At 43.7% G+C, this 26,238-nt stretch overlaps 1 protein-coding gene across 1 annotated transcript in view; it reads right to left on the bottom strand.

The window, feature by feature from the left end:
- The window catches only part of LOC126187756 (serine protease snake-like), a 198,545-nt gene that overhangs the window by 106,264 nt on the left and 66,043 nt on the right, over positions 1–26,238 (bottom strand). Inside the window, exon 2 of the mRNA XM_049929016.1 lies at positions 3,680–3,871. Within this exon, the coding sequence (XP_049784973.1) occupies positions 3,680–3,871 (192 nt within the window). The remainder of the gene's footprint in view (positions 1–3,679; positions 3,872–26,238) is intronic.

Raw genomic sequence — 26,238 nt, 5'->3', positions numbered from 1 at the left:
CATGAAGTAAGACATTGCGATATTGTTTTGAAATAAAGAAAATATTAAGCACCGAACAACGTTTGAACTCAGAACCTTTTGCTTAGCAGCCACACACTATTTTTTTTTCCTCATTTTGTTCGATTTCGTTCGGTGCATCTGCTCGGGGCGGACGTCGTAGACATCCGTTTAAGTTCGTTGTTGATCGTATAACTTAGTTTTTTTTATTACAGAGGGCAGCTAACTCTCTGACCGAACACGCTGAGCTACCGTGCCGGGGTCACTTTAACCATTACACTAACACAGCTCGTCATTTACGAGGTGCATCCAAGTTCTAAGGCCTCCGATTTTTTTTCTCCGGACTGGAAAGAGATAGAAACATGTGCATTGTTTTAAAATGAGGCCGCATTCATTGTCAATATGTCCCAGAGATGGCAGCACCGTACGGCAGATGGAATTTTACTGCCAGCAGCGAGGATGAGAACTGATTTAAATACTTAAAATGACAACGTTTTCCTTTCTTGAACAGCGTGCAATCATTCGTTTTCTGAATTTGCTTGGTGTGAAACGAATTGAAATTCATCGACAGTTGTAGGAGACAAGTGGTGATGGAGTTATGGATGTGTCGAAAGTGCGTTTGTGGGTGCAACAGTTTAATGAAGGCAGAACATCGTGTGACAACAAACCAAAACAACCTCGGGCTCGCACAAGCCGGTCTGACGACATGATCAAGAAAGTGGAGAGAATTGTTTTGGGGGATTGCCGAATGACTGTTGAACAGATCGCCTCCAGAGTTGGCATTTCTGTGGGTTCTGTGCACACAATCCTGCATGACGACCTGAGAATGCGAAAAGTGTCATCCAGGTGGGTGCCACGAATGCTGACGGACGACCACATGGCTACCCGTGTGGCATGTTGCCAAACAATGTTGACGCGCAACGACAGCACGAATTGGACTTTCTTTTCGTCGATTGTGACAATGGATGAGACGTGGATGCCATTTTTCAATCCAGAAACAAAGCGCCAGTCAGCTCAATGGAAGCACACAGATTCACCGCCACCAAAAAAATTTCGGGTAACCGCCACTGCTGAAAAAATTATGGTGTCCATGTTCTGGGACAGCGAGGGCGTAATCCTTACCCATTGCGTTCCAAAGGGCACTTCGGTAACAGGTGCATCCTACGAAAATGTTTTGAAGAACAAATTCCTTCCTGTACTGCAACAAAAACGTTCGGGAAGGGCTGCGCGTGTGCTGTTTCACCAACACAATGCACCCGCACATCGAGCTAACGTTACGCAACAGTTTTTTCGTGATAACAACTTTGAAGTGATTCCTCATGCTCCCTACTGACCTGACCTGGCTCCTAGTGACTTTTGGCTTTCTCCAACAATGAAAGACACTCTTCGTGGCCGCACATTCACCAGCCGTGCTGCTATTGCCTCAGCAATTTTCCAGTGGTCAAAACAGACTCCTAAAGAAGCCTTCGCCGCTGCCATCGAATCATGGCGTCAGCATTGTGAAAAACGTGTATGTCTGCATGGCGATTACGTCGAGAAGTAACGCCAGTTTCATCGATTTCGGGTGAGTAGTAAATTAGAAAAAAAATCGGAGGCCTTAGAACTTGAATGCACCTCGTAATATGCCTCCCGGAAGACTTTAAAATATCATGCGAAATACCGACAAACACTGTTGGTATGACTATGAATTACTCACGTTTCGTCGAAGTACAATAGGAAATAAACAATAACCGCCGTTCTTTATTGCGAAAAAGCGGTAAGTGAGAATGATACAAACACCTTTCCTTGCTATCGCCTGAATTAGGAGGCTTACTGCTTGTTTCGTTTAATTAATAGAATATGAAGCAATTGGTATAAAGAATGCTTTTTCCAAACTTTCTATAAAAGAAAGTCTGCTATCAAGACATTGCTTTCCTTCAGTTACTTTATTTATGACTGAACGTTTCTAAAACTGAAGACACTCGTCCGTGCTGTGCACTGCAGTCGAGCTCTGGCAACGTCGTTCTCTGTTCATTGGCTGACTGTGTTTTCTGACGTCAGTTGCGCAGGACGAACCTAAACTCGGCCGCCATCCTAAATGACACGCACTTTAGCGCCATGTGTGTATGTGAACGCCGCTGTCCCGTGACTTTTCTCACCAGAGTGTACGTAGTGTACCCGTGCCCTGTAACGAGGAGAGTGCAGGAAGTCGCCAGGAGAGCCAGGCCAGCGAGCAGCGGCGACTCACCGGTAGAGATGGGCAAAACTGTTCTTTTCAGAGATTGGATCAGAACTGTTCACTCCCTGAAATGAATTAGCTCTTTTTCATGACTCACCACTCGTTTACAATAGAAAATAAATGGAAGGCACATTGCCCTTTAAACTTGGTTTATTCCAGTACTATACCTGTATTTTGATCTTATTTGATCCTATTTTGAAGTAACACAGATAATGAGTAAGAATTTTGTATTGTTTATTGAAATTTCCACGATATGACAAAGTTTTTGGTTATTGATTTATTTTGCACTATCATGGTTTTTTGGATGATCGGAAAATGTTGTAACTTGAGATTTACATTAACAATATGTTTGGCTATAATGTAGTAAAATTTCATTAACCTCATACAAATACATCACAAGCCATATATTTTTAAAGTGAACGTTTCCTTTCGAAGACGCCTAAAATCGCAAAATCCGTACCAGAATAAGAAAAAAATATATAAATTTGACTGTAAAACGAAAGTGCTGCATATAGCCTTACGCAGAATAAAACAAGGAAAATATTGGTGTATCACATTTTGCGATACGTTTATCTGTTAGCTCGTAATTAAAGCGTAAATTCGAGTGTCCATAATAAAAATCCTATAGTAAGAGGAGTCGTCAGGAACCTAATCTGATCAGTTTAAAGAAATAAAAATAAAATAAAAACAATTGATGTATACATAACATAATAATGTAATATACATTGCGGTATTACTATGAAGGACAATATCCAGTAGAGACGAACTCCGATGCAGAAGCACTGAGTCGAGCAGGTCGAGCCGCGAGCTGTATTACTGCGTGAGCTGAGACCGCAGAGACCAGAGTGACACCTGAGTCGCTTTGCTTGACGCTCTGGCTAGAGTCGAGACGGTGGGGTGAGCGTTGAGCGGGTGAGTTCCAAGGGTGGGGGGGAGCGGTGAACTCACCCGCTCCGAGACAAATCGTCCGTTCCCTTGCGAGCAGGTTTTTGCAAGTAGTTCCTATGTTATCCGCTAGGTGGCTCTCTGTCCTGTTGCTCGCATCAACTGCCCAGAGGGCAGGACGTGCGACTGAAACGATCGCCGACAGAGTGCGATGCGAAGTTAAGCTGCGCCAGACACTGCACAGTGCACACGGCAGACGACGCACAGAGACAGCACGGCATATGTGAAACACAAAATCCAGTGGGGCACTGCACAATGCAGGCAGCCAAGGTAGAAGCAGGGCAGAGGCCGGCGCTGGCTGTGTTGTGTGGCGTGCACTGTGCTCTGACCAGCAGAGGCGCTGCTGATATGCTCCGTCTCTCTCTCTCTCTCTCTCTCTCTCTCTCTCTCTCTCTCTCTCTCTGCCGTGGGATACGTTTGGAGCTACCGTTCTTTTTTTCTGAATCACTGATTGTTCACTCCTTTGAAAGATTGAACTCTATGAATTAGTTCAAGAGCGGATCCCCCATCTCTACTCACCGGCGGTGCTGGGCCTGGCCAGCCGGCTGTCGGTCTCTGGCTCCCGCGGCTGCTGTCTGGGGCAGCAGACGACGGCCTCGAAGCCGGCGAACCCACAGCGCGGCGGGTCCCCGCCCTGGCGCAGCAGCTGCAGCAGCTGGGGGCAGTGGCGCAGCCGCGTGCACACGCCGCCCCCGGGGCAGCGGTCGCCCTCTGCGGAAAACACGGCGTCCGCCTTACTCAGTCGGTGCGTGTCATACGCCGACCACGCTCACTACACTATCCGCCCAGGAAGCCTGCGGGAGAATACAGGGTAATTCAAAAAGAATACCACAACTTTAGGAATTTAAATCTCTGCAACGACAAAAGGCAGTGCTAAGCACTATCTGTCGGCGAATTAAGGGAGCTATAGAGTTTCATTTAGTTGTACATTTGTTCGCTTGAGGCGCTGTTGACTAGGCGTCATCGTCAGTTGATGCTAAGATGGCGACCGCTCAACAGAAAGCTTTTTGTGTCATAGAGTACGGCAGAAGTGAATCGACGACAGTTGTTCAGCGTGCATTTCGAACGAAGTATGGTGTTAAACCTCCTGATAGGTGGTGTATTAAACGTTGGTATAAACAGCTTACAGAGAATGGGTGTTTGTGCAAAGGGAAAAGTTCTGGACGGCTGAGAACGAGTGATGAAAATATAGCACGCATCCAGCAAGCATTTGTTCGCAGCCCAGGAAAATCGACTCGCACAGCCAGCAGAGAGCTGCAAATTCCACAATCAACTGTATGGAGAGTCCTACGAAAAAGGTTAGTTATGAAACCGAGGCGATGGATCGGCCGCCAGGCAGCCCGTGACAGAGCACTTCATCACTGGCCTCCAAGAAGCCCTGATCTTACCCCCCTGCGATTTTTTCTTATGGGGGTATGTTAAGGATATGGTGTTTCGGCCACCTCTCCCAGCCACCATTGATGATTTGAAACGAGAAATAACAGCAGCTATCCAAACTGTTACGCCTGATATGCTACAGAGAGTGTGGAACGAGTTGGAGTATCGGGTTGATATTGCTCGAGTGTCTGGAGGGGGCCATATTGAACATCTCTGAACTTGTTTTTGAGTGAAAAAAAAACCTTTTTAAATACCATATATGACGGTATTACCTGTTCCCGAAAGAACAGTTACCGTCGATGACCATGCAGCTTTCTAGAAATGAAATGATAATTAAATTGACACCCTAGCTGCAAGCAGGCGTTGATACACTTCGTTGGGGACATGTTGAAAATGTGTGCCCCGAGATCCCGGGTTCGAGTACCGGTCGGGGCACACATTTTCAACATGTCCCCAACGAAGTGTATCAACGCCTGCTTGCAGCTAGGGTGTCAATTTAATTATCATTTCTTTTTAAATACTCTTTGTAATGATGTATAACACAAGGTTATATTATGTTTCTTTCATTAAATACACATTTTTAAAGTTGTGGTATTCTTTTTGAATCACCCCGTATTTAGTTCGGGGCCTCCAGCGGTAAAAACGGAACCCTCATACCATCACTTTGTCGTCCGTCGCCAGTCCGACTGTTAAAAGCCCTTTCTCTCACAAGGGAACCTCCCCATCGCACCCCCCTCACATTTAGTTATAAGTTGGCACAGTGGATAGGCCTTGAAAAACTGAACACAGATCAATCGAGAAAACAGGAAGAAGCTGTGTGGAACTATGAAAAAAATAGGCAAAATATACTGAGTAGTCCATGCGCAAGATAGGCAACATCAAGGATGATGTGAGCTCAGGAGCGCCGTGGTCCCGTGGTTAGCGTGAGTAGCTGCGGAACGAGAGGTCCTTCGTTCAAGTCTTCCCTCGAGTGAAAAGTTTATTTTCGCAAAGTTATGATCTGTCCGTTCGTTCACTGACGTCTCTGTTCACTGTAATAAGTTTAGTGTCTGTGTTTAGCGACCGCACCGCAAAACCGTGCGATTAGTAGACGAAAGGACGTGCCTCTCCAATAAGAACCGAAAACATTTGATTGCAGGGTCATAGGTCAACCGATTCCTCCACACGAAAACACGTCTGATATATTCTACACGACACTGGTGACGGCATGTGCGTCACATGACAGGTATATGTTGTCGACCCACCTAACTTGTACACTTGGCGAATGGGTAAAAAGATTCTTCTACCTTGCCCGATTTAGGTTTTCTTCTGGATGTGATAATTACTCCCAAAAAAGTGATGAAAACATAAGAGTTTGTCACATAAACTCCAACAAATGAATGCAACAGTTTCACAGTCGCACAGTTTTCCCTGTGCTCTGTCAAAACATATCTTTTTAACGTTTTCAAATTTTTCCGTGTGTAGACTGCCAAATCCTGCATATGTCCAAGCAAATCTGGAATTTGTCCTGGAATTTTGGAGAGCGAAGTTGATTATGTGTGAGCGCCTGAACTTTGATAATTGTCTCAAAATAAAAAATTAAAATATTACTCGAGGGGAGACTTGAACCAAGGACCTATCGTTCCGCAGCTGCCCACGCTAACCACGGGACCACGGCGTTCCGGAATTCACATTATGCTTGATGTTACTTATCTTCCGCATGGACTACTCAGTTTGTATATTTTGTTTATTTTTTTCATAGTTCCACACAACTTCTTCCTGTTTTCTCGATTGATCTGTGTTCAGTTTTTCAAGGCCTATCCACTGTGCCAACTTATAACTAAATCTGAGAGGGGTGCGATGGGGAGGTCCCCTTGTCAGAAACAGATAGATAAGGCACAATTTAAACATAATTTAAAATAATCCTTCTGTTCCATCCATGAGTTTCTCAACAAGTGCAGTAGACCATTTTAATGAGAATTTATTATACTTTAATTTTTGACAATACTTGTTTGCAACAGCCAAGTAAATACCTGCTGTGTGAATGATGGATGTATGGAAAGCAGATGTAAGTCTTAAGTCTGTAAATAGTGGAAGTTTAATTTTAAATCTTGTACATAATCTGGCTGTTATTAACTGAGGATCACTGAAATGAATAATTTACTTTAATTTTTGAGAATACTTGGTTGTAATAGCCAAGAAACTAGCAAATGTCTGAATGATGGATTTAATGAAAGCAGATGTAAGTATTAAACCCGTAAATACTAGAAGTTTAAATTTAATTCATGTACATAATTTTACTGTTTATTGACTGAGGATCATTAAAATTAATGAAACTCAAGTTTTTCTAATTACATTTTTGTAATGTGTTTACCTGACATGTTCCACACCCAGGAGGATTCCCTCTGTTATGGGTCTATGGAATGAATAATTAATCTAATCCAAAAAATCTCTAATCTATCAAGTCGACATTTATGTCGCATAGTAAGGTCTACAGTCCCTTGGCGGTACAGAGAAGTGAAGCTTCAACAGGGTGACAATTATTGAACTAAATGAAAAAAAAAACTTAAACTAATTACAAACTAGGGCGTGCACACTTTATTCAACATGTAGATGTCACTACAGATATTGGGATTTAGGTTATAACTCGTTCGATATGCCTGCCATCATTGGCCATGATGTGGCGCAGACGAATAGCGAAATTCTGCATGACCCGCTAAAGTGTCGGATCATCGACGCTGTCGGTGACCTCCTGAAGGGCTGTTTTCAGCTCAGCAGTGCTTTTGGGGTTATTGCTGTACACCTTGTCTTTAACATATCCCGACAAAAAGGAGTCGCATGTGTTCAGATCCTGAGAATATGGCGGACAATCGAGGTCCGTGCCAATGGCCTCTAGCTAGCCCAGAGCCAGGATGCGGTCCGCAGAGTGCTCCTCCGAGCCATCAGACACTCTCCTGCTTCGATGGGGTCGAGCTTCGTCTTGAGTGAACCACATCCTGTGGAAATTAGAGTAACTTTGGATAATGGGGATGAAATCATTTTCCAAAACTTTCACGTACTGTTCAGTAGTCACGGTTCCATTAAGCAATATCACAAACATTTGGGGCTGCACTCGTCTGGTGTGAGACGACTCTGGGGGCTGGGGAGGCGTGGGGAGGGGATGGGGGTGGGCGGGGTGGGGTCCACGGAGGGCCTAACCGCACAATAACCCTGTGTTCGGTGTGGGGCGGCGGTGGGGTTGTAACGCCGGAAATGCATATCCTCCTATTTCCATCTATTGTACTATAGATTTTTCCTTATTTTGTTACCTGAAGATATAACATTTCTGTGTCTTTGTATATTGCAATTGTTTCACTATTTGTATATACATGCATTTATGTCGATGTATAATTGGTTTGTTTTGTACATACTATTTGTATTTTTACGCTGGGTCTTGCTTAGGGAAAACTATGCTATCGAACGAATACATCGATAGGTCGTGTGGAGAACCAAAGTGTTTAGGATCTTTGGTAGTGTGAACTCTGCCGCGTGGAGCGCGGGCAGAGCAGAGAGAGTCTGGCTAGGGTGGTGCAGTGGAGCAGGTGTGTTGTGTGACGCTCCCGCGAGTTGCCGTGCTTTCGGGGTTTGGCAGCATGTAATTGCGCTCGACTTGCTATGATAGTTTCTGACACGGTGTCGCAGATGGGAAGCATTAGCTGGCGCACATCAAGAGCCCGTTTCGCCTGGTGACCACGTCGAGAAGAAGGCGCGCCAACATCCAGCTTCTGCAACAGCGACGGCCGACAATGAGTGACTGTCGCCACCTCCTCGATCGACGGCTTCAAACCTTCAATCAACCAACAAGGAAGACTGGAAGCACGTAAAGTTTTAGAACTGTATGGCAGACCTCAGCTTTTCAAACTGATCCATTTTCATAACTAAATTACAGCAATGTAGCATGAACCTTTGTTGCTCATTGTCCCAATTGCATTACCAAGCACGGTCCCTTCCTTTTCCGGAATGAACCCGAGTGTCATTGAAATTCAAACACCAGCATCATTCGATTTCACTGCTTTAATTTCAAAGTTCAGTTAAGGTATTCATAGGTGGCTACAATATTTAGATTACACAATCACAAATTAAGAGTGCGAGTTTTGTTACAGTATTTTACCTTACCTGTGACTGCAGCTCAGCTTGGTACGTACTAAATTCTGCTATTGTTAATTGTTGAGAATCATTTAATTCAAGTTCAAAGTTAAATATCTTACTTCTAAATTGCGTAGATTCAAGTAGCTTATGAAATGATTGTTGAGGTAGTCCAAGACTAACCGTATTTTACTGAATTTCGATGTGCTTCAGAAAGAAAGCTCACTATTAACTTCAGTCACTAAATTAACTTTCGATTTTCCGGTTTTATTAATTATTTTGCTAAATTAAGTCAGAGTGTAGCGAAATTTATTACTTCTGACAAACTTTCAGTTTTCACGCTACACGTGTCAACCTTTAGTTGCCACCCTTCTAGTGCTAATTATATGTGTAATAACCTTTCTTTTTCAATTACTATAGTAATTGTCCTTAGGACTGACGACCGTAATTTACCCCAAATCTCAAATATCTAATCACCGCTAGTTAATTGATAACGTAACGGCCGCACATTTACTTTCTTTATTAACTTTACCCCTTTTCAAAATTAATTTCCACCAGTTTCATTTGCATTTTTTCTTTCATTTAGATGTAACCCTTTCCTCCCTCTTTACCGACAGATTAACTTCGGTGACGATTGCTTTTCCCAAATTTCCATTAGGTACACGCGGTTGAATTTTTCACTGTCATTTAGGTCGATAAGTGAGGGGGAGGTTACAGGGTGAGTGGATTGCTGCAGCCTGTTGTGGGGTTGTGAACCACTGAAGGCTACAGCGGGGACGGAGTCTCTCCGTCGTTTCTAGGTCCCCAGTTCACCACAGTACAATACAAATCAGCAAATCATCAAATAACTAGCCCCAGGCACGACTGCGCACTGTGTCACCGGCGATACGTAAGAAGTTCTGCCTACGGTCGGTTTAACTTGTGAAGTAGTAGAGTGGGGAATCGGCCGCTAGCTTTTCAGCCAGGAGGAATGAAGTGCGTGACAACAATCTGCCGACTTATCTTTCCTCGCACTTTTACCCTGCGTACCCACCCTCTCCACACTGTTACACCCCTACAACACTATATTTATCCCTTAATATGGCTACATTGCACTTAGATGTAGTGCAGACATTAATATTTTTTCTTAACTTACTTTATTTAAGAACAAACATTAATTTTATATCATTAAAATACAATTTTCAATAATCTCCGATTTTTCCATCCTCTGCAATCCAAAAACTATTGGTTCTAGGGAAAAATTAATAGGTCTCTTTTTGTAGGAAATTTAATGTAGTTTCATTCTCTATCGGGAAACAATTTCGATAGAAGCCGCTGCTTTCGAGTTCTTCGCGAAAAACATAAAAAGTGGCCTTTAAACTCCCCCCTCCCCCCAACCACACCTCATTGATTAAGTTCTTTATGACACTCCCTCCTGCCACTGCACAAAAATTTGTGATTACACGAGTTTTTCTGCTATTCGACTTTTTTGGTCTTCATTAACTGGTATATACGAGGAGTGTAGGTGCATGCGTAAAACTGACGGTGCATGCACGCCCTCTGTCGCAATGCGTGCCCGTCGAGTTAAGAATTGTGGTGACAACGTAGAAAAATTGTCATCAGCTATATATGTTTTCGTCCTGAAGACACCAAAGAAATCAACAGGTCCATGCCGTATCCAGCTGAAAGCCATCATTACGGTGAATAAATCCTCCGTCATACGTGTTTACACAGATTCCTTAAGAATTAAGTTCTAGAAGGATCAAGTCGCGACTAAGGTTTCTGTGGCAGACTAACGCATAGAATGTCCCGTAGAGACACAATGCTCGACTATGGCTGACTCACTGCGAGTGTTCGCAGAGAAAACATTTCACGCCTAATGAGACGTCCAGCGACAGCTGTTTTTGTTATGGTGACTCCTGAATTTTACCTCTTGAGTGCCTGCAATCCGACACGGGGCGTGCGCGCCGTATCATCATTGGAACAGTATTTTGAAGGCGAAAATCGACAGATGCCGCTCATATAGCAGTATGCTGTGCGCATGAGCCTCAATGTCAGTTGAGTGACTAAAGATCAGGTATCAGACGTACGTCAATTCTGTCATCTCCTGTGACGTACACAACTAGTAAGCGCTCTTGCTACCTGTGCAATTTGATTTCTCAAGGTGGATATAATTCTGAAACGTATCACGTATACTTCGTAATCAGTAAAGTCATTCCTCACCTGCTGCATCACTTTTTTATGCGACCTAGCCAGCTTAACTACAGATTAACTGGAAAGCTCGCTAGCCTCCTACTTGACTTTATGTTACACCTTCAGCACACAAAAATGTCCTCGGTTAGTAGAGAGACAGCTGTAACATAACAAAGCGTAACTTAATCTCCACAAAGTGATAATAATCAAATTTTTGAACTACACTCCTGGAAATTGAAATAAGAACACCGTGAATTCATTGTCCCAGGAAGGGGAAACTTTATTGACACATTCCTGGGGTCAGATACATCACATGATCACACTGACAGAACCACAGGCACATAGACACAGGCAACAGAGCATGCACAATGTCGCCACTAGTACAGTGTATATCCACCTTTCGCAGCAATGCACGCTGCTATTCTCCCATGGAGACGATCGTAGAGATGCTGGATGTAGTCCTGTGGAACGGCTTGCCATGCCATTTCCACCTGGCGCCTCAGTTGGACCAGCGTTCGTGCTGGACGTGCAGACCGCGTGAGACGACGCTTCATCCAGTCCCAAACATGCTCAATGGGGGACAGATCCGGAGATCTTGCTGGCCAGGGTAGTTGACTTACACCTTCTAGAGCACATTGGGTGGCACGGGATACATGCGGACGTGCATTGTCCTGTTGGAACAGCAAGTTCCCTTGCCGGTCTAGGAATGGTAGAACGATGGGTTCGATGACCGTTTGGATGTACCGTGCACTATTCAGTGTCCCCTCGACGATCACCAGTGGTGTACGGCCAGTGTAGGAGATCGCTCCCCACACCATGATGCCAGGTGTTGGCCCTGTGTGCCTCGGTCGTATGCAGTCCTGATTGTGGCCAAACACGTATACGACCATCATTGGCACCAAGGCAGAAGCGACTCTCATCGCTGAAGACGACACGTCTCCATTCGTCCCTCCATTCACGCCTGTCGCGACACCACTGGAGGCGGGCTGCACGATGTTGGGGCGTGAGCGGAAGACGGCCTAACGGTGTGCGGGACCGTAGCCCAGCTTCATGGAGACGGTTGCGAATGGTCCTCGCCGATACCCCAGGAGCAACAGTGTCCCTAATTTTCTGGGAAGTGGCGGTGCGGTCCCCTACGGCACTGCGTAGGATCCTACGGTCTTGGCGTGCATTCGTGCGTCGCTGCGGTCCGGTCCCAGGTCGATGGGCACGTGCACCTTCCGCCGACCACTGGCGACAACATCGATGTACTGTGGAGACCTCACGCCCCACGTGTTGAGCAATTCGGCGGTACGTCCACCCGGCCTCCCGCATGCCCACTATACGCCCTCGCTCAAAGTCCGTCAACTGCACATACGGTTCACGTCCACGCTGTCGCGGCATGCTACCAGTGTTAAAGACTGCGATGGAGCTCCGTATGCCACGGCAAAGTGGCTGACACTGACGGCGGCGGTGCACAAATGCTGCGCAGCTAGCGCCATTCGACGGCCAACACCGCGGTTCCTGGTGTGTCCGCTGTGCCGTGCGTGTGATCATTGCTTGTACAGCCCTCTCGCAGTGTCCGGAGCAAGTATGGTGGGTCTGACACACCGGTGTCAATGTGTTCTTTTTTCCATTTCCAGGAGTGTATTTAATTTGGATGGGTCCTGATGGGATAAGTCTTTAATACTCGGTCTAGTAATGACATGTCTCGAGTTCTCTTGTTTATTTACGGGTTCTGTGTGGTACGTACGAAACTGTTTCTCCTAGTAGACTCCATCGTTGTTTCCGTTCTACCGCGTCTTCTACAAGGTCGCAGTCGGGACCCAGCAAGGTGTTCGAAAAACGACAACTTGTCATCTCTCAGAGTGAGAAAGATAACAGACACAGTGACATTCCTGCGAGTAGTAGAACATGCAGTTTCCTGTAGTGATTAGTGACTGCAGTGGTGCGGGTGGCTGGTTCAGACCTGAGCAACAGCGGATATTTGTTCTTTAGTGTTTATCATTTCTGGTAGTTTCTTGAAATACCTGATGTTGGTATATTCTCGAATATTCTAGGTTTGTATAAATAAATGCACTCTCCGTCCAGGAGTTCAGTTCTGTCCTGGCTGTACGTTGGCGTCAGTAATATACGTGCTTTCAGTTCTAAGATTTGTACTTCACTGACGACCCTGCCTTCGAATTTGGACTCGATTGTGATTTCGATGTGACAGCGTTTCTAATATACTGAGCACACCCATGGGAGCGGTTCTGACTCTTACAAGAGAATTTGAGAACTAGATTCGCCAACGATATGACCACGAAGAGAAGCTGCCTAGAAAACTGAACGAAGAAAAATGTCATTAATCATAAGAAAAATTAAACGTAATCATCGATTCAGTGCACCTAACTCTGAGTCCAGCTCCAACAAAAATCAATTGTTCGTCCAGTTATCAGAGAAGAAGATTACAACGGAACTGTGGCAAACGTGTACCCATACGAGAACAAAGTGAACCGAGGCAAAACACTGCACTTACCAAGGGAACACGTCATGAAACGGCCTGAATGGTGGAATGATATATTTGCCGATGAGAGCAAATTCAACCTCTTTTCAACTGATGGAAGAAGTACGGTGCGTCGAAAGCCAAGAAGACGAACTGCAGGTTGAGCCTTTGGCACCTACTGTAAAACATAGTGCAGGGAGAGGGAATGTTTCCGTATGCGGCTGCATCTGCGGGGAAGAGATTACTTTCAGTGACAGCACGTTAGACAAAGACTGATATCTCTACATTCTGAAGCAAAACTTGCACATGAGTGCAAAACAAGCTGAGGATTAGAAAAACATTGAAGTTTTTACAACGTTATGGCCCAAAGCACACATCATGCCTTGTTACAGAATGGCTTTTTTTAACTCTTTCAAAGCTATTTGGACAACGCCTGATTCGCCAGACTTTAGCCCAATAGAGAAGAACTTGATAGAAGAGTCAGGAAAACTATAATTAACGCAAAAGAAGAATTGGAGAAGAGCCTGAAGGAAGAATGGGAACCAGATGAAGCTATGTCACCGCGAAAATCGTTTATACCTTCCAAGAACCTTTCAAGGTAGTCATAAGGCATATGGGGTATCCAACGAAGTAGTGAGTTCCAGTATTATTCCTGTTATCAAGAACAATTTTGCTATGCCCGAATATTAAATAAAATGTGGTGTTAAGCGGTGAAATGTTATTTAGTGAGTTACTACAGAAATTATATGCTATAGTTTAAATTCATTAAGAGAACGCATTTTTCATTTCTCGAAATTTCATTTGTTTATTAAATGTTTAACTGAAAATGAAACGCATACTTTTGTAGATACAGCGAAGTCACACCCACTGTGTATTTATTTAGTTCTGACACACGATGCTTTATTCTTGTCGCTTACCGCTAACTTACTGGATAATTTCCTCAGTATGCAACAGGTATGGAGACATCTTTGCTTATTCACAGAGTGTTGCATTGCGTTGGAGCTATGTGGAAAGAGTGCTGGCTGTTTCCTCGTACATTGCCCTGAGTTGGCGTCATCGTTAGCTATTGTTTCCTTGTGCCTTCGCGTAAATACTGACCGTAAAATGCGCCTAAGCTGACGTGCGTACGACGTGTTTAGCTGCAGGCTGCGACACGTAATGGCAGAAGTCGTTAACGGCATCAGTGTGTCGCTTCCCGAAGAAAGCCGAGACTGGAGTGAGCAACTTTAAACAGTTTTGTGAACTTCCTCCACTGCAGAATAGTAGCCTACTAGCGGCAGAGCAGTTGAAACATCCCGTATTTTATCGTGTGCATATATAGAGCTATGTCTGGTGTCACCATTCTAGACACTGTGCAGAGGTACAGTGCCACCAAAAGGCACTGGCAAACCTACCAGTACCTATACATTACAGAAAAACAAAACGTGAGGCCTTTATTTATGCCAGGTTCGAATCCTGCCTCGGACGTGGATGTGTGTGATGTCCTTAGGTTAGTTAGGTTTAAGTGGTACTAAGTTCTAGGGGACTGATGACCTTAGAAGTTAAATCCCATAGTGCTCACAGTCATTCGAACCATTTTTTTATTTATGCTTGTTGTATTTATTTAAATGTACTGTACTACAGACATGGTCCACTATTCTAATTTCTAACAACAAAAATATCAGTTTAAAAAAAGAAATCAGTTACTCTACTCATCAAAAAAGTATTGGCACATCTATACAAAAATGAAATTGATGTGGCTCTCTAATTCACGTAACTGAGCTTTAGTATCGTGTGTGCATACCGTTGGCATTGATGATAGCTTCTGGACATCTTGACATGGAACGATCCAAGTTGTGAGTAATGTCGACCATTCCTCTAACAACACCGTCTGAAACTCCCGCTTCCCTATAGAAGGGAGTTTTCAAGCTATTTTATCCAAGTGTGCCAAAATATGCTCTATCGGGTTAAGATCAGGGCTTTGAGGTGAACCGAAAACCCTTCAAAATGGTTCAAATGGCTCTGAGCGCTATGGGACTTAACATCTTAGGTCATCAGTCCCCTAGAACTTAGAACTACTTAAACCTAACTAACCTAAGGACATCACACAACACCCAGCCATCACGAGGCAGAGAAAATGCCTGACCCCGCCGGGAATCGAACACGGGAACCTGGGCGTGGGAAGCGAGAACGCTACCGCACGACCACGAGATGCGGGCGAAAACCCTTCTTAGAGTATAGTATAATAATCACTTCCGATTTCTCAGAGCCCTATGTTTAGTGTCGTCTTGCTGAATGTGAAAGACGCCATCAAGAACCAGTTTCTGTGCACTGCTACCTAAACGGCCTCGCAACACATCGATGTATTTATACAGGGTGTATAAAGCGGAAACTGAGAAGTGATGGCCAGTATTCAGGGATGTGACAGGAACGCTCATTCGAAACAAATAGTTCAAGTAAACATGGGCTCTAAAACGTATACCTTAAGAGCTATGAGCAAGTCTTGATCTTCGATACTGTGAAATAAATCCATTCTACCGCAACCTCTTTGCTTTCCATAGTTTGGGAAGTGGTAGTATGGATCATTTTGTCTGTCCAGTTAGCCGTTCGGTCTAACGCACTGCTTTCCAGGCGGGAAGGCGTACCGGTCCCCGGCACGAATCCGCCCGGCGGTGTGCCGACCAGTTTGTGGTTGGCTTTTAAGGCGGTTTTCCATCTGCCTCGGCGAATGCGGACTGGTTTCACTTATTCCGCCACAGTTACACTATGTCGGCGATTGCTGCGGAAACACTTCCTACGCGTATGCATACACCATAGTTGCTCTACCATGCAAACATTGGGGTTACACTCGTCTGGTGTGAGACGTTCCCGGGGCAGGGGGTCCACTTGGGGTCGAACCGCACAATAACACTGGGTTCGGTGTGGGGCGGCAGTGGGATGAGTGGACTGCAGTAGCCTGTTGTGGGGTTGTGAACCACTGAGGGCTACGGCGGGGATGAAGACTCTCCCTCTAGGTCCCCAGTTCCATACAATACATTGGGTCATTTTCGCTACTTTGAAACGTAACTGTTCTCATGAACAAGTGCTCATAGCTATTAAGGTATGCATTTTAGAGCACAAGTTCACTGGACCTTTTTTCCTTGTTTTCATCCAGACTGCCATTTCCCAAAATATGGAAAACTAAGAGCTTGCAGTAGAATAGATTTGTTTCACGGTATCGAAGACCAAGTGCCGGCCGCGGTGGCCGTGCGATTCTGGCGCTGCAGTCCGGAACCGCGGGACTGCTACGGTCGCAGGTTCGAATCCTGCCTCGGGCATGGGTGTGTGTGATGTCCTTAGGTTAGTTAGGTTTAAGTAGTTCTAAGTTCTAGGTGACTTATGACCTAAGATGTTGAGTCCCATAGTGCTCAGAGCCATTTGAACCATTTTTGAAGATCAAGAATTACTCACAGCTCCTAAGATACGCGTTTTAGAGCACATGTTTAACTGAATTTTTTGTTTCGAATGATCGTTGCTATCATATCCCTGAATATTGACCACCTCTTCTGAAACACCCTGTATAACCATGAAACCTTTAGTAATTGCCAAGTCACCAACACCAGAAGCTGCCATGCGTCCCCAAACAATTATACGTCCTCCCTCATTTTTTACTGCAGGTAGGATATGTTGCGATTGCAGCTCTGTATTTGGTTTGTACCACACTTTTCCCTCTCCGACAGATCCAAACAAGTTAAACTTGGATTCGACAGAAAATAGCACAGTATTCCAATAGATTTATTGACATAATCTTTGACGACCAACAAGCATTTTCTTCGGTTAACATCCGAAATAAATGGCTCCTTTCTGGGAGGTCTGCCACGAATATCAGTTGCATTCAAAATTTGCTGATGTTTGAGGACTGATCTATTTGTTGGACGTTGACTGAAAGTCGAATACAAACGACCTTGCGGTTTTAAAGGGCTCTTTTTGAACAAGACGAACTATCCTTCAAAGCTCCATACCGTTAAGAAATCTTGGATGTCCAGATCTGCATGTATTGCCTGTTTAAGTAGTCTCTTGCAACTTCGTACGAACGAGACACAGCCAGGGCAAAAGCACCAGTGTCACAGAGACTCGCCACTTGCGCCAGCTCCACCGTCGCTACGGCCAGCGCTGAGGATGAAGATATCGACTTCGCCTCGGCCAATTGCCGGCCGAGTATAATCCACCAATGACGGGACGACAACGGACAGAAGCCTACACGGAAGACAGAAGAGCAGCTCTCGCCCACTTGGTTGTAGATCATCGTCCAGGGCTGACTAACACGGGGAAGGTCGTTTACTGAACTCTTAGAAGTGAACAGACAGTTGTTTCAATTGCATCTGCTATGTACTGTGAGATTATTTGCACTTAGCCAATGAGGGCCGTTTTTTGTCTTACATTACAAGCAGTGTTGCAGACTTCAACATTCAGGTACTCACAAAGATAAGTAAAGCTTTTAACTCATTTCTGTGACTTTGTTACTAATTTGTTGGAGCGTTGTAGAACCTTCGTTCTCCTAGCCTGTTACCTGTCCTTTGGGCATAGCTGTATAATAGTGGCAGGGAAAAATTGTCGTAGCGGTGTACTGCACCAGAAGCCGTTTCACGAATCACGGATTCGACCTACAATAACAACAGTGGCAAATCGGCCTCGAAAGCAGTAATCAAAAAATGGTTCAAATGGCTCTGAGCACTATGGGACTTAACATCTATGGTCATCAGTCCCCTAGAACTTAGAACTACTTAAACCTAACTAACCTAAGGACAGCACACAACACCCAGCCATCACGAGGCAGAGAAAATCCCTGACCCCGCCGGGAATCGAAACCGGGAACCCGGGCGTGGGAAGCGAGAACGCTACCGCACGACCACGAGATTCGGGCGAAAGCAGTAATGACGAGACCTTTGCAAAACTGGCGACGAGCATTTACAAAACTGGCGGCGAGGGTTTGCAAAAGCCCGGATTGTTGTACAATTAACATAAAGTCCTTTACGTGTCTTACAGTAACTTCTACTCTGCGAATGTAATAAAACCGCCTTGTTGTGGAACAACACGGAACGCTCCTTGCCCTCTGGACTCGCCGTGACAAGTGTACGCCCCTTGCACTGGCCGTCAGGCAAGCCACTGAACCTTTTGTCAACTCCGATTGCACAAGTGTGGTACGGCCGGCGCTGTCTGTCAAGCGCAATAACAAACGCCATACAGTGTGACAATACTTGTTTGAGCAGGAGGTTCCCTCATTTAATTGATTACATCTGTTTCTGTTTGTTGGGAATATATTTTAATATTCCGATTATTTCCTTTATTAAGTCAGAATTAATGGTAGACATATAATGGTTCAAATGGCTCTGAGCACTATGCGACTTAACTCCTTAGGTCATCAGTCGCCTAGAACTTAGAACTACTTAAACCTAACTAACCTAAGGACAGCACACACATCCATGCCCGAGGCAGGATTCGAACCTGCGACCGTAGAGGTCGCGCGGTTCCAGACTGAAGCGCCTAGAACCGCTCGGCCACTCCGGCCGGCAGACATATAATGTTCCTAGAATTTATACATTTTGTATTAGATGCGGAAATTTGTCTGAGCCGGTAGTTTTTGGAGGCAATGTAAGTGATCCACAAACAGAAATGTATAAACAATAGTAACATTTATGACAATTACAACCGCCAGACCAATGCAGAAATGGCATATACGTCGCCGACCAGAGAGCTCTGTGATAGGTCAAACAAATGCAGCGAAAAGCTACCAGAAAAAGAGAAACGGCAAAACGAGTGTCAGAGGGTTTCTTGGGCATCAAAGCGCACAACGTCAACACGCCAGTGGGGCAGAGCGATCTGTCACAGGGACTTGTGTTTGCCCTACTGCGCCATTTCCGCTTGCACAAGTCAGCCTAGTGTAACAGTGAGGCTTATTTGAAGTGGAGAGAGGACATCATGCCGTTTGAGGAGTACTCAACGCGTACAATAGTGGCAGGGAAAACCCATACAGGTGAAAGTATACGAGCATATGGCGTGACACAGAAAAACGGGAACTTCTGAAACACGCAATTAAAGTAGAAAAAAATCCAACAAAAAATTTCTGTAAACAGCAGTTAAACCACCACAACCTGCCTTTTAAGAGACAGTAATCCAAATTGTCACTGTTTGAAAATACGTCCTGTAGATGGTGTCCTCCTGCATGTATGCAGTCCCCCAATCTGCTCTTGAGGTTCATCAGTGAGTGCTGCAACATCTCAGCTGGGAAACAACGAATTTAGTTTTTAGTTCTGTGTTACATTTCATGCAGTGTTCTTGGCCGAGTCCTGTAGACCCCACAGGAAAAAATAACAAGCGACCAAATTCGGTGATCTTGGGAGAGGTGGGGGGCAGGGAAGGGAGCGTCACTGAATCTTGAGATGACCACGTAATGACCACGTACACTCAACATTTCTCGCACGGCTGCCATTGATTGTCTTGTAGTGTGCGATATCGCACCATCCTCAGTGAAAGTGAAGAAGAATTACAGGAACTGCTGAATGGAATGAACAGTCTACCGAGTACAGAATATGGACTGAGAATAAATCGAAGAAATATGAAAGTGAAGCAGCAGAAAAGAGAACATCGAGAAACTTAAAAATACAATTGGGAATCACGAAGCAGGAGAAATTAAGCAATCTATCACTGCAAAATAAATAAATAAATAAATTCCTGGACAAGAGAAGTCCACTAGTATCAAACATAGACCTTAATTCGAGGAAGACACTGCCAGCCGGTGTAGCCGAGCGGTTCTAGTTGCTTCAGTCTGGAACCACGCAACTGCTCCGGTCGCAGGTTCGAATCCTGCCTCGGGTGTGGATGTGTGTGATGTCCTTAGGTTAGTTAGGTTTAAGTAGTTCTAAGTTCTAGGGAACCTCAGATGTTAAGTCCCATAGTGCTCAGAGCCATTTCAAACATTTTTTGAAGCAGACACATTTGAGAATGTACATTTGGAGCACATCATAGTATGGTAGTAAAATACGGATTGCGGGAAAACCGAAACAGAAGAGAATTGAACACTTTAAGATGTGGTGCTACAGACGAATGTTGAAAAATAGGTGGAATGATAAGGTAAGAAATGAGAAGTTTCTCCACAGAATCGGCGAGGAAAGAAATATATATGAAAAACGTTGACAAGAAGAAGGTACAGGATAATAGGACATTGATAAGACACCGGGGAATAACTTCCACGGTACTAAAGAGTGCTATAGAGGGTAAAGACTGTAGAGGAAGACAGAAAAGGAATACATCCAACAAATAATTTAGGATGTTTGTTGCAAGTGGTACTCTGAGATAAAAAGGTTGGCACAGCAGAAGAATTCGTGGTGGGCCTCAGCAAAGCAGTCAGAAAAAAAGGCCCAAGACAGATAAACCGAGCAGGGCTTTGGCGTTGGCCTCCGAGACCTCAGTTCCGTCTTCTGGACTTTCTGTCTGTGGTCATGTCAAAAGTGAAGCGTACAGGGCTTCGGTGATACAGATGAAAGACTTGACCTGTGAACAGTACAGCTGTCTCCGGTATACGGGGATGTTGAAAACAATTCGTAAATCGCTGCAAAGACAGTGCAGTAGGGCATAGGAAAACGAGAGCGACAGACGGAACATCTCTTTTGACTGATACCATTGTGCGGTAAATTGAAACATGAAAAGTTGTCAAGTTGCATTATATTTCTTGTTAAAGTACGCCATGTGTCAAATGTGAGCTCTGTTAAATGGAGACTTTGTGGTAAAGTTTAAATTTCAAATACACTTATACTGACCTAGGACAACCCATACATATTATAAAAAAGTATGTACAAACCACTGGACCGAATTCAACCAACCTTGGTACACACGTAACTTACTGTCTGACAAGAATCTCTGTGGGGTAGAAACCAACTACCTGTCATAAAGGATGGGGTGAGGATCGAAAAGAAGCGCAGCTCAGCGATGCGAAAATACCCGGAGTTCTTTCATCCAGTATTTGAGAATGAGTGCATTTAGTAACTTCAAACAACGTTTATAAACAATTTCAAACCTTTACGGAAGTTTTTCTTGGTGATAGCTTCCACAAACGATTAAAGGGAAAATGTTTATGGCTTCCTACATTTTCGCTTTTCATACAGTAAAACTGCCGCATCGGGTATGTCATTTAAATTTATTACTTGCTTGCTATTGACTCTCTTCACAACACAGTCCGCAGAACATTTGTCGCTGAATGCACGCACAAAATCGTATCATTGTACAGCACGTAGTTTAGGATATATGACATCATACACATCGTGCTGCGTGAATACGAAATTGCAAGGCGAAATTCGATAGAAATACTGGTTAAATATGTGCACAAATATTTGTGATACAGGGTAAGACGGTACAATTTCCATCATTTCGAACAAATGCTACTGTAACATTGAGGAAAGAAATAATTTGAATTATGGCACTTGTTCTTCGATATTTAATGAATATGTAACACAAAAGTTACACCATTACAAATGTAGCTTTAAACAAAAGAAAATGTTACAGAAATGTGTAAAATTGTTCGAAAATGTACCACAGAAGTTGCAATTGTGATCATTTCTTGGTACAATTCTAATCATTGATATCTTCCACATGAAAAGCAAACTTCGTGGTACCAAACATTACATTTTTACCACGGAATCCAGTCACCCTTTGCCAATGATTCCACACTGTAGTAATTCAAGAAACAAAAACCACAATTATTCTCCTTGTTTGTTGGTGATTTGCAGCTTTCAATACTTCTTTCACCATTACCCATAGACATACATTTCTGTTTTTTGTTCTTGTTGCATTTGTTTTTTTTTTCTTCCTTTGTTCGCTGTAGAAAAATATTTCTCTTCCAGCTGAGGTTTTCCAGGTTTTCGTCTGAAGTGAGACGAATTGATGTAGCTTGATTAGTGGAGGTTGAAGGGGCAGGGGCCTTGAATAAAGCTGAAGGTGCAAATTTCTCCTCAGAAACACGTCTTTGCCGAAAGGCGTTATTCCTGTGCACTGGAACCCCTTAACTGCACACCTAACAGGTGCAGCTTTGCTCCAGGCATCACAGGAAATTGTACGTAGTTGTCAGTAACAGGAACTGTAATACTACCCACTGTTTTGTACTCCTTGAAGTGTCGAAGTCTGCTCACAAACAGTTCATCATTAATGTACCCAGATTCACTCATCTCCATAACGGAACCAGAAGGTAAGCCGTCTTGAAAATCAGGGCGTTTCCTAACTCCTTTGAAAATTACCATTGGTGGTAAATACGTACCAAATGCATTCATGCATGCAGCAACATTTTCTCCTCTTTCCACGTTTGTTAGTTAAACAACTTCTCGCTTACCTTCGCAGTTAGTTATTTTTAGGGGTCCGTTGTTATGAGGAAAGACGGACTCATCCATATTATAAATACACTTTGGTTCACCAAAAAAATCATATCCCTTTCAGATTTTTTTCTAATTATGGAAATATTCACTTACTTCCGCTTTATTTATGTTCTAAACCAATCGACTCCAGCAAGCTTGCTTTCTAAGTTCCATGGTTAATTCACACTTTTTTTTTCAGTCACCTGAATTGCAGTTCCTCTTAACTAAATTGCCGTCAGACCCAGTACTGCTCGAGAAATAAAGCTCTCTGGACCAAACCATTTCCTTTTCAGAATTGAGTACCACTGAATGACCAATTCTGTTTTCTATAGTTGGAGGTAATCCAGCTTCTATTTTCCTTTTAATTTGTGCTTGACCATGCAGAGTGCTGAAAGGATTGTCATATAATTTTGACGCAGCTCGACGGCTCAAATTTCCATCCATTACACTAGACGTGGCCACTGTTTCTATGTTTCGATACAGAATGTCTATACGTGAAACTGTTTCGGTGTTTCGAAACGGCTATATTTCACTCTTTCCAAACAGTGGTGTTTCATTCCTCTCTGTGTCGGATAACGGGACCAGATTCGATCTTGAGCCAGACACAGAAACTGTATCGTTGTTTCAAAATAACGCTGTTTCAGGCCACTTGTGCTTGAAACGGACTAATTGTATCGAAACAGTGACGTTTCATTTCGCTCTGACTCGGACTAGATTGGGGCACGGTACAGATACTGAAAAACTTTTAACATACTACTTCATAAAACACTTTCACGAGAGTCGAACCTTTTGACACACAACAGCATGAAGCTTAAGATTTCCGAAAATAAAGCTTCGTTTCTAATTGATAGCCCTATTCCGAAATGGCGTAATGGATGATTTATGAACACTAACAAACAATAAAATAAAGCACACTATTCGCATTCAAAATAATAAAAGTGTGATTTTTTTTTAAATTACACATCTCTTATAACATACGCTTCTCTGTTCATGTACAGTGATCATACTAAATTCAAATGGCTCTGAGCACTATGGGACTTAACATCTGTGGTCATCAGTCCCCTAGAACTTAGAACTACTTAAACCTAACTAACCTAAGGACATCACACACATCCATGCCCGAGGCAGGATTCGAAGCTGCGACCGTAGCAGTCGCGCGATTCCGGACTGAGCGCCTAGAACCGCGAGACCACCGCGGACGGCCTAACCATACTAAAAAACGCAATTAAACCAATAACATTTTAAACTAAAAAAAAGGCGTAGAGTGGAAGTTTTTAGACATATACATAAATTTTATGTACTTTAAAGCAGTCTGATTGACGGATCATTAGTGTAATGGTGAACGGGAAGGGCTGGGAAGCATGGTGAATTTACAGTAATGGTTCGAAATACCTTGGAGGACAAAAATGTTTTCTGTTATATTTTGTTATTTATTCGAATTATGTGGCTTTATTTGTAAGTCTGTAGTCAATGTGCCTATTCTCCACAATGATTCCTTTTGTGTACATGGCATTTAGCAGGATGGGTATATTACTAACGAAATGTGGGAATCCCAGTACCGTATCTGTTGTTTCTGCGGTCTGCTCCCGCCTCCAGTTCCGTTCGTGTTGGTTCTTCTGCCTTCAGCTATGGCGTTACGAAGCCCGGAGTGGGATTAAATTACGAAGATGAATCCTGAGAAAATCAAATGTAACTTCTGATCGGCAGTGTTGTCGTTTTAAAGTAGTTCAACTTCTTGCTTAAACAGACACTTGCGAAATAAGCATCCAACAGTTAATTTAAGTGAAACTCGTTCGAAACCAGTTTTTATGAATCTGGGCAGTGAGGAAGCCAGTTCAGTTTACACAACAACTGTTCAGGAATCTGCCATTTCAGTGCCTGTGCGTCAAGATGAACAATCTGTGCAAGAAATACCCAGCGTATCCACCGGTTCAGTTCTGAGTAGGTGTGGTAGACAAACAAAGATTACCAGATTTGCCTCAAGACCAGTGCCTTCATCTACATGAGCCAAAATAGACCAATAGATTTTAAGACTTGTTGTTAAAGAATATCTTCCATTTAATGTAGCTGAGAGTCCAGAGTTTAGGAAAATGATTTATTTATTAAATGAAAACTATGTATCTCCCAGTAGAAAAACATTTTCCCACAGTTTACTTTCTCAATTGCTCGACAGCACACTAGTGCGAGTATGATCTGCAGTGCAAGCTGCATCCTACATCTCCATAACAACTGATGGATGGATATGTGAAAAATGAGAATTATATTGCAGTGACTGCTCACGTCATTGATGAAAATTGCAATCTGAAGCCATATTTGTTATTTAGTGTTAAATTCCATGACAAGCATACAGCAGAAAACATTTCCAGTGAATTACAAAATGTGACTTCAACTTGAGGTATTACCAATAAAATTGTAGCTTGCCCTACGGATAATGCACCTAATATGGTGAAGGCGGTGATGATGTGCAAATGGTGGCATGTACAGGGCTATTACAAATTATTGAAGCGATTTCATAAATTCACTGTAGCTCCATTCATTGACATAGGGTCACGACACACTACAGATACGTTGAAAAACTCATAAAGTTTTGTTCGGCTGAAGCCGCACTTCAGGTTTCTGCCGCCAGAGCGCTCGAGAGCGCAGTGAGACAAAATGGCGACAGGAGCCGAGAGAGCGTGTGTCGTGCTTGAAATGCACTCACATCAGTCAATCATAACAGTGCAACGACACTTCAGGACGAAGTTCAACAAAGATCCACCAACTGCTAACTCCATTCGGCGATGGTATGCGCAGTTTAAAGCTTCTGGATGCTTCTGTAAGGGGAAATCAACGGGTCGGCCTGCAGTGAGCGAAGAAACGGTTGAACGCATGCGGGCAAGTTTCACGCGTAGCCCGCGGAAGTCGACGAATAAAGCAAGCAGGGAGCTAAACGTACCACAGCCGACGGTTTGGAAAATCTTACGGAAAAGGCTAAAGCAGAAGCCTTACTGTTTACAATTGCTACAAGCCCTGACACCCGATGACAAAGTCAAACGTTTTGAATTTTCGGCGCGGTTGCAACAGCTCATGGAAGAGGATGCGTTCAGTGCGAAACTTGTTTTCAGTGATGTTATGTGAAAGATTCAGTGTTTAAACCTCCTCTACCAAGAAACGTGCCAGAACTGCGAGCTCGCATCAACGATGCTTTCGAACTCATTGATGGGGACATGCTGCGCCGAGTGTGGGAGGAACTTGATTATCGGCTTGATGTCTGCCGAATCACTAAAGGGGCACATATCGAACATTTGTGAATGCCTAAAAAAACTTTTTGAGTTTTTGTATGTGTGTGCAAAGCATTGTGAAAATATCTCAAATAATAAAGTTATTGTAGAGCTGTGAAATCGCTTCAATCATTTGTAATAACCCTGTACTTTGTTTTGCACATACACTGAATTTAATTGTGCAAGCAAGCCTTGAACCAATTACAGACACAAGGGCAAAAGTGAAGTCAACAGTGGAATTTTTCAAAAGAAGTCCTCAAGCACTTGAGAAATTACACAATATTCAGAAGCAAATGGGCTTCCCTATTTTAACAGCGAAACAAGATTTCCTCACGAGATGGA

This window comes from Schistocerca cancellata, chromosome 5, assembly GCF_023864275.1.
Source record: "Schistocerca cancellata isolate TAMUIC-IGC-003103 chromosome 5, iqSchCanc2.1, whole genome shotgun sequence".
Lineage (NCBI taxonomy): Eukaryota > Metazoa > Arthropoda > Insecta > Orthoptera > Acrididae > Schistocerca > Schistocerca cancellata.
The sequence above is the reverse complement of the archived record's forward strand: the minus strand, read 5'-3'. Positions and strand labels throughout refer to the sequence as shown.